Genomic DNA, 9,820 nt, shown 5'->3' with positions numbered 1-9,820 from the left:
GGTATACACACATGAATACTGGTGCCTGCAGAGGACGGTGGATTCCTTGGAGCCCGAGGTACAGGTGGTTATAAGCCAGCAAGGGGTGCTGTGAACCAAACTCTGCCCTTGGTAAGAGTAGCACATGATCTTAACTCCTGAGTCATCTCTCCATCTTAAAACCCGCACATTCTGATATTCTGGAGGGTGAGGACTAATGTTCTAAACTTCCCAGAATATTAAGACACTATCATCTATCTAATGGAGAGTTTTTGGTGAAAATAAAAATTGTCTTTTCCATTAAGAATTACTCTAAATGGGACTGTCAATTACCTGGTCAGAGCTGCTCTACTCCCTGAAAGCTGTTTTAGAGCCTTTAGCGAGGAGTATATAGCCTGCCTGAAAATGTATGTCTGCATAGTGGTCTTCTTACCATTGTTATATTTTCACCCGAGAGAGTGTTTTCTTCAGAAATGGGGAATAAAAGCTGAGACAGCAATTAGTAACAGAAGCGGGTCATTGAGACACACCTGACTATGTGGCTCTTAGCATGTTTTATGGCTGGAATGTGAAAGAACTTGCACCTTGTGGTTAGAAGAAGCCTGGAATGCTTACCATTCTGATGGGATCTTGGACGACAAGAATGCTGAGAGAAGTGTGGATAGTGGGGGCCAGCTCATGAGACTTCAGAGGTGACTCTATAAGGAACTGGAGAAGGGACATTCATTTGGTATTTTTGGTCAAGAATATGGGTTCATTATACCCAGGCTCTTAGATCTGTGAAGAGTGAGGTTGAGTTTAAGGATAACAGAAGAATTTGTTTCAAGACAGGGGGACATTCAGGCTAGTGTTGAGAGGGCAGCTGTGACTGTCAAAGAGATCAGCATTGCTGAAGAGCAATCGCCTGTGCTGAAATGGGACAGGAGGACAGATGTCCTGAAGGCAGAACTCTGTCCCTTAAAGGTGCCGTAATATGAAGATCCAAATCATTTAAATGAAACCTGGGTTGAAGATAGTTTCTGCTCCCCAACGGCAATTACCTAAGAACATGTTTCCTTGGGGTCAGTGTGCAGAAGCTGGGGCAGAAATGGCAATGATATTCCTATGGAACTGATTTTTGAAGGCAGGATAGAAGGGCCATGGAGAACAGCTGAGGCCAGACAATGTGTAGTGAAGTTGGAGTCCATGTCAGGAAGCCTTGAGAGGACATTCTGTGAACCTGTGAAGGCTTCTGTGGAGATCCCAGGGGGTTGGAGATACGAGGTCAACGGGGTCTGTACCAAGGAGTGTTGTGGCATGGACTGGAGCCAACCTAGTAGAGAATATACTAGCTGAGAGCAACAGGGATGCAGGGGTGAAACTCCCCAAGCCTTTTGAAACACAACTGATGTTGGTATCAGGACCTCTGATACTCGTGACATCACATAAGCGGGACAAGAAGAAGGCAACAGCCACCATATTCACAGGATCCATTTGGCTCACCTCCCACCTTTACCTGCGATTACATCATCATCCATCTGTAAAGAAAACTCCCCCCATCTCTCTCTTCCCCCCTTCTCTTCCTGCCACCACCTTGCCCCTGCAACCCCAGTGAACCTCATGCAGAACTGTTTGGCCTGGTGTGGTCCTTCTGAAGCTATGTGACGATCAAGATCATAACAACTGATGGCGTAACAACTCCAGAAGGCTAGAGTGCACATAATGGTAGGAAAGTCCTGGCCTGGTGGCAGGAATGGAGGAAAGAGAAGGATGGGGGAGAAAAAGAAGGAGAGGGAGAGGACTGTACAAGGTGGAGAAGAGGCCCTATTACTAGCAGATACATTCATGGCTTCCGCCTGTCTTCCAACACAGTGTGAGCACATCTTCAAGCTCCAGCTCTCTTGACTTCCCATCATGACAGACCTGGAGCTGTGAGCCAAACTGAACACTTTCTCCTGGTTTTTCAAAGTGTTTAAAATTTTAAAATAGATTTATTATTTTGTGTTCAAACGCATTTGTGCAGACCTAGAAGACAGCTTGCTGGAGTTGGTTCTGTCCTCTTCTACCCCGTGAGTCCTAGAGATGGAACTCGGGCTTGGACACAAGTTACTTCACCAGTGAATTACCTCACTCTCATTGTCCCGTCAGGTCAGGTTCAGAGTATTTTATCCCTCCCGCAGGAAAACAAACCAAGACACATAGCTTTAAGGAATTCTTTGTTTTGTTTTGTTTTTTAATTTCGATCCGGACTGGAGAGGTGGCTCCAAATGTTTAAGAGCACTGACTGCTCTTTCAGAGGTCCTGAGTTCAATTCCCAGCAACCACCACAGGGTGACTCCCAACCATTTGTAATGGGATCCGGTGCCCTCCTCTGGTGTGTCTGAAGACAACTACGGTGTATTCATATACACAAAATAAATAAATAATTCTTTCAAGTCTCGAAAAATTGTAATCTTTTACAGTCCCCTGCGCATTTCAAACCCTGTTATCCCAAGTCATTTACACTATAATTGTGCTTTTGCTTTTCAAGTGTGCACTTGATCCTTGGAGAAAAGGAAGCAAGGGCTTAGAGGGTCAGAGTCAAACTTCTAATAGGCGGCGGTGTGCCCTATGGCATTTAAAGAAGCCACGCTATAAGGACAAAATATTAATCCGATTGTATGTGACGGAATTCCCATGGATCACGGCTTTACATCCTGGAAGAGTAATAGCGACCGACCGAAAGGCATTCGGTGGACTAACTGCAAGTCGCGAGGTTTAGGGAAACTTTTGTATTCCTACAAAAAGTTTCGCAGGGGCTGGTCCCGAACCCGTTCCCCTCTGGACAAAATTCTCCCTTGCGAGGGAGCGGAGAACTGCGTGGAGCAGGCGGGGAGCCGCCCCTTTCCCAGGCTAGACTGTCCCGGGTCACAGCCTCGCCCGGCCCCTCCCTCCGCCCGGGACTGAGACTTCCGGGCCGGGGCGGACCCTGGCATTAAGGACTGAGTCCTGCTGCAGACATGGCGCCGCTGGGCCGTGCGTTCTTGGCTGGGGTGTCCCGCCTCCCCTGCGATCCGGGTCCTCAGAGGGTAAGGCACCGCGGCGTGGGCGAGGCTTCCACCGGCGACGCTGAGCACACAGGGCGCGAGAACAGGGGCCGGGGCGCTGGCAGCTAAAACAGGGCCGGGTCCGGTGTAGGGAGGTGAGAGATGCCAGGCGTCCCGGGGAGCAGAGGATGCAAGGAGAGGGGTGAGGGGACAAGGGATCCGGGACTTGGGGAGAGCACTCCAGGGGCGCAGTGAGGGGAGAGGGGAGAGACCCAGCTCATTTTGAGAAGCCAGGGGTTTCAGGGCCCTGGGAGAGGAGAGAATGAGGTGGGTGGGGTGGAGAAACGGAATCCTCCGTAAAGGAACTTTCATTTGTAAATAAACTGGGAATGCCACACACGTAGCAGGTTGGCTGAACCCTGGTCTGTTCAGTGAACAAAGGAATTTGGTTGGGAGGTGGAAACCAGAGATTACGTTGGAAGAAATCCATGGACCTTTTACCTACTTTTAGCAGTGGCAAGCCTGAAGGACATAGCTGTCAGTTCTGTGGGTGGGAAAGAGAAAGATTAAGCTTGCTTCTGTTTCTGAAGAAGTCTTCCCGGAGCACTGTTGCCCTTTCACAAGCCCCCCACCCCCATCCCACCCACAGTGGGACAAGGCAGGAATGACTTTGTTTTCGATAGTTATTTTTCAAACAAACAAACAAACAAACAAACAAACAAAAAAACCAATGGCACATGAAAAGGAAATAAATGAAAAGCCAAAACCTCGTGGAAGTTGGTTCTCACCTTCTACCATTGGATCCCAGGCAGGCATAGGCACGGGCCTTTTTCTCCCTCAAATAAACAAGTACGCTGTGAGTAAAGTAATTTGAAAATGTCAAAACCTAAGCCACATTTCCATTCACCTCCTAGAGGTGCATCTCACCGGTGGAATCCATTTCTGTTTCCCTCTAGCTTATATTGCTTTGCTTTCCAACATTTTTCCCACCCAGTCGACAATGGAAATGAAACCTGAAAGTGAAGAAACCAGGGGAGAAAAGGAAGAGGAATAATAATAATAATAATAAAAAAGCATTAGTTCAAGACAACCCATGCCCTAACTCGGTTAAAAATCTTAAGCTAAAAATCAGAATTTCCTTATCCAAGGAGAAAACTCAGTCCATCAGTTGATACCCCGTCTCTACCCGCTTTGAGTTTGATAGACAGGCCCAGTAGTGTTCACTTTAGAAAAATATGGGAGTGGTTCGAAAGAGTCCTGGAGGGGCAGGGGTGTGTGTGAGAGAGAGGCAGGGGTCCTAGGTGGGCAGAGAAGCGCGGGAGACAGAACACTGGTCAGGGCACACGCTAAGGAAAGAGGCGCCACACGCTAAGGCAGCAAGGTGTGGTGACTTCTTCAAGCCAGAGGACCTTCTGGAAAGTGGACCTTTCACTGTTTGGTTTGCATTGCTACTCTTTCTCTTTTTCAAGACAACGGAGCCGGGGCAAAGACAAACAGACAAAAAGAGCGGGGGCAAAGACAAACAGACAAAACCCCCACATTCGGTTTCTGAGAACCGGCCCTTTTCCAGGCCCACAGTGTCTCTGTGACCTACAGATGCTCTTAGGATTGCAGCAACAGAGCCTGAGCCCAGAATCCCATTCTTCTGATACCATTGGACAGCCCATTTGGAGAAAGAAAAAAATAATAATTAAAAAAAAAAGCACACCCTGACATTTTGAAATTCATTTGCTTAAAAAAAAAATGTTAGAAGTCAGGTGTAGTGGGCTGTACCATTAATCCTGGCAGTTAGGAGACAAGAGTCAGGTGCATCTCTTTGAGTTTGAAGCCATCCTGGTCCACACACTGAGTTTAAGGACAGCCAGGGATATGTAGAGAGGCCTTATTTTCAAAATGTTAGTTCTGAGGTAATACAGGTGCTTGTCTCCTTGACCCGTGAAGCCTATGGGGAAGGAAGGACATCTGTGAATTGGAATCTGCCAAGCAACGTCATGGTTTTGAGAGTAAATATGTTACAGGTAAAACCTTCCTCGTGAGAGAAATGTTGCAGATGTCATATCTGTGAATGTTATTTTACATTGAACCTTGACCTAGGAAGGCCCAGTTCAATCCAGTAAACATCTAATCTTCCCTCTGCTGAGAAGGACCTTGCCCTTAGTTTGCGTTTCATTCTCTGATAAAACATTTACCTTTAATCAGTTGTTAATCATGAAATGTAATTGCGGGGCTTTCTTCAGAGAGGCTCCCTGGCTGGAAAGGCAAGCCTGCGTTCAGTGTGGAAATAGCTCAGTGACTGTTTCTGGAGTGTGGGTAGTAACTTAGGATTGCACTTTGAAATACATTTAGTGCAGCCAAAGCACGTGGAACGAAGAACTGGAGGCAAAAGGCAATGCCGCTGCGTCTTGCAGGAAGGTTACATTTCCTTAGTGAGCATGTACTCACGTTTGTAGATTCTTGCTGGTTGGTGCTCACTGCATGACTGACCGTCTGTTTTTATCTAGAGTAATCACTTTATTATTTTTATAAAAGTGATTCCTGGTCAGTGGTAATAGAGGCAATCTCGGTAAATAAAGTACATAGTAACAATTTCTGAAAATGAAGTTTTTCTTTATCCTATTGAAAATGCTATTATTCCTTCTGTAATCCTGTTACATCTGGTCAGCTCATTGCTTGATCCTAGCGCAGGGCCTGGCACAGAATAAACATGGAAGACACATGTTACACAAATGACTGTGCATACTATGTTGTGGAGCTGGAAATTTATCACCTTGGATCATATTTTAAAAAATGCAGGAAAGGGCTGGTGAGATGGCTCAGCGGGTAAGAGCACCCGGCTGCTCTTCCAAAGGTCCTGAGTTCAAATCCCAGCAACCACATGGTGGCTCACAACCACCCGTAACAAGATCTGACGCCCCCTTCTGGAGTGTCTGAAGACAGCTACAGTGTACTTACATAAATAAATAAATAAATCTTTAAAAACAAATGCAGGAAAAATGATAGTTTCATGAGATACCACCAGCTCCAACAGACTGAAAACATGGTGCATTCTAATGCATAGATGAACAAAACTCTGTGCACGTAGAGGCTGCCTAGGGGAGGTGGATCCTACCACTGACTTTTTTAGTCAGAAGTCAGATTGTAAGGGCAGCAATTTCAACCTAGGGCAGGAGAGAGAGCTCAATCCTTAGGATTGCTTGCTGCTCTTTCGGAGAACTGAAGCTTGCTATCCAGCACTCACATTGGCTAGTCACGACCACTTATCAGTACAGCTCCAGGGAATCTGGCACCCACTTCTACCCTTGCTGGGCACCTGCCTTAGTCACTGTTCTTTTTCTGTGAAGAGACACCATAACCAAGGCAACTCATAACAGAAAGCCTTTCATTGGGAGCTTGCTAACAGTTTCAGAGGTGAGTTATCATCGTGGTGGGGAGCACGGTGCTGGAGAGGTAGCTGACAATTCTTTTTTTTTTTTTTTAATTTTTTTTAAAAAAATTATTAGATATTTTCTTCATTTACATTTCAAATGCTATCCCAAAAGTCTCCTATAACCTCCCCCCACTCCCGCCCTGCTCCCCTACCCACTCACTCCCACTTTTTGGCCTTGGCGTTCCCCTGTACTGGGGCATATAAAGTTTGCAAGACCAAGGGGCCTCTTTTCCCAATGATGGCCGACTAGGCCATCTTCTGCTACATATGCAGCTAGAGACACGAGCTCTGGGGGTACTGATTAGTTCATATTGTTGTTCCAACTATAGGGTTGCAGACCCCTTCAGCTCCTTGGGTAATTTCTCTAGCTCCTCCATTGGGGGCCCTGTGTTCCATCCTATAGATGACTGTGAGCATCCACTTCTGTATTTGCCAGGCACTGGCATAGCCTCACAGGAGACAGCTCTCTCAGGGTCCTGTCAGCAAAATCTTGCTGGCATATGCAATAGTGTCTGCATTTGGTGGCTGATTATGGGATGGACCCCCAGGTGGGGCAGTCTCTGGATGGTCCATCATTTCGTCTTAGCTCCAAACTTTGTCTCTGCAACTCCTTCCATGGGTATTTTATTCCCTATTCTAGGGAGGAACGAAGTATCCACACGTTGGTCTTCCTTCTTGGTTTTCTTGTGTTTTGGAAATTGTATCTTGGGTATTCTAGGTTTCTGGGCTAATATCCACATATCAGTGAGTGCATATCAAGCGACTGTAACAGTGTCCTGCCTCCATTCTATGTCGTCCTATAACATGCACCAAGGTCTAATATACTGTATATTTCACTTAATTTGTCTATCCCTTTCCCCTCAATGTAATCTCACCAAAGGTAGAATAGTGTATCTTTTTGTCACTGCTGTATTATCATTGCCTACAATAGTGCTTGAGGCATAGCAGATACTCAATAAAAACGTACTTGCTAGATCTAAGTAAGTGGATGAACTTTAAAATAATGTCTGTTTCCTGTCTAATAGTTTCCCACATAAGCAAATCCTCAAATCCAATCAGTCCGTTTGTAAGTTTGGTTCAATAGTGAGAGTCATGTTTCTCTTGGCTTATGTAACGCGGAGTCAGTAAAAGATGTCTCTAAGGCAGACAGGAATGAAGACTCCAGTGGAGTACCTCAGACGGTTTCCTAACTGGAGGCTGATTTCATTTTCTTTTATTGTGCAGTATTGGAAAACATCTTGGTGTGCAGACAGATAAGAGCTGCAATAACAGTAAGGAACTATACCCCATAGCACAGAGTAATGACTTTTTCAAAAACTTTGGTTCATTGCGATGGGAAGTGCCATGACTCAGAAATGTAATTTCTGCCTTGCTCCTGGCAACTGCATGATTCAGCCTAGCCTTTGGAGTCCAGCAAGGCATTTTCTTTTACCTTCAGGCTGGTTGCTGTGGCAACAAGATCTGAGCTCCTCAGCAACTCAGCATCCCAGCCTTCTGAGCAGTGCTCTTGTAGGATGTAGAGGGGGTAGGCACGCTCAGGTGGTACAGATGGTTACAGAGATGGGCTTAACATGGCCTGTGAAGAGCCAGGGATGACAGAGTTTGGGCAATTTAGTTGTTTAGGTTTGTAGGGTCTTAGTTGGCATTTGGGATGCTGGGTGGTTCTTCCTTTCTAAGAATCTTGCTTTCTACATGAGTACGTGGAGAAAAACCGTCCCTATGTCACCACATACCTCCTGCTAAGAACCATAGGTGCTTTGCTGAAAAGGCAGTGTCTGGACACTAAAAACATCACGTGGCTGGCACGGATAAGCGCATTCTGGCAACTGGACAAAAAATTGTGAGCAGGAGTGGAAGGCTTAGTGGGCGAGCCATGCAGGGCATACTCTGAGAGTGAAAGATAAAAAGTAAACGTGTATAAAGATACTCGTTTTTCAAACACATACTTTGAAGTACGTGGTTAGCCAGTTTTTGCCAAACATATGTTATATGTCAGTTAAAGAGGAGTCTTCACAAACGCCTACTCTTGTACACATCTGAGTCAGAGTAAATTTGATCTAAATATATTCACCTGATGCAAACCAACAGATGCAGCCCCTGCCCCTCTCCCTGAAAGAACCACGGAAGGAGTTCGTTGTCTATAATAGATCTCCCGGCCACATGTTAAATGAGGCGTCCTTATGAACTGTTTCTGTGCTGTTGTTTCCCTCTCAATCCTTCCCGTCTTGTGTGCTTGCTCACATGCTTCACTTGTGTGTTGGTTATTTCCAGTGAAATATCATCTAACGAGCATGTTGGATGCTAAAGCAGTGCTACGCTGTGCCTCCTAACTCTCCTAAGAACTCTTCTGAGAGTATACTGCACTGACTAGTTCCCTGTGGATTGTTCCAGAAGCTTTTGTGTTTGGGTTGACACCTATAGGAAGCCAGCTTCTTCTAAAAAGCACACAGATTATACAATGCTTTCTTTGCATCTTTCTCTTAACAAATGATGCTTCACTGTGTTGATATTCAACCTACAGCATTGAGCAATTGGACAAACTGTGGTAGTGTTTATATCCCTTTAGTGGGTAATAGGTCAATGCTTTATGAATAAGTGTTACTATTTCAAGCCTGCTGTAATTTCATATTGATTTTGGGCTGGTCTCATCAACTTTTGTAAAGAGTTAGGTAGGATTTTGATAAGGATATTTGTTTTCAATGCTGGNAATGGAACCCAGGGCCTTGTAAATGCTAGGCAAATGATTTACCATTGCGCTCAAGCCTTGCCCCTTAATGCATATCTTTGAACAAAATGTCCCTTCTCTGCCTTCTACTTAATGAGTGGATACATTTTTGAATGTGAAGGGACTAGATCAAAGGGTATTATATATGTAACCTTTTGATAAATGTCGCCAAATTGACCTCCAGAGAAGTAGGCACCAAATGAGAGGGGAAATGTTGATAATTTGCCTGGCTTTGACTGGAGATTTTTGCTAAATTGAAAAAGAGTAGCTCGGGCTGGAGGGAGAAATAGAGTAAAGGTTAGGAGGTGAGAGTCCGTGGCAAGCTTTAGGGATGCTCCAACACTAGGAACTGTGAAGCTTCCTGTTGGAACTGGTATGACGTTGTTTCAGAAGAGCAAGCTGAGGCCACACTAGATGGGCGGCTTTCGAGACCCAAATACAATCCCCAGAACCCATATAAAACTCCTCATAAAACTGCAAAGCTTCTGTAAGGCAAAAGACACTGTCAACAAGACAAAGAGGCCACCAACAGATTGGGAAAAGGATTTTTACCAATCCTAAATCTGATGGAGGACTAATATCCAATAGATACAAAGAGCTCAAGAAGCTGGACTCCAGAAACTCAAAAAGGCCCATTAAAAAATGGGGTACAGAGCTAAATAAAGAATTCTCAACTGAGGAATA

At 45.3% G+C, this 9,820-nt stretch overlaps 1 protein-coding gene across 1 annotated transcript in view; it reads left to right on the top strand.

Moving 5' to 3' along the window:
* The first annotated feature begins 2,923 nt into the window (after window positions 1-2,923).
* The window catches only part of Decr1 (2,4-dienoyl-CoA reductase 1), a 26,893-nt gene continuing 19,996 nt past the window's right edge, over window positions 2,924-9,820 (top strand). Inside the window, exon 1 of the mRNA XM_021222329.2 lies at window positions 2,924-3,026. Within this exon, the coding sequence (XP_021077988.1) occupies window positions 2,958-3,026 (69 nt within the window). The 5' untranslated portion in view covers window positions 2,924-2,957. The remainder of the gene's footprint in view (window positions 3,027-9,820) is intronic.

The sequence above is a fragment of the Mus pahari genome, chromosome 22 (assembly GCF_900095145.1).
Source record: "Mus pahari chromosome 22, PAHARI_EIJ_v1.1, whole genome shotgun sequence".
In the NCBI taxonomy this organism is placed as follows: Eukaryota; Metazoa; Chordata; class Mammalia; order Rodentia; family Muridae; genus Mus; species Mus pahari.
This window is presented reverse-complemented; position numbering and strand designations above follow the sequence as displayed.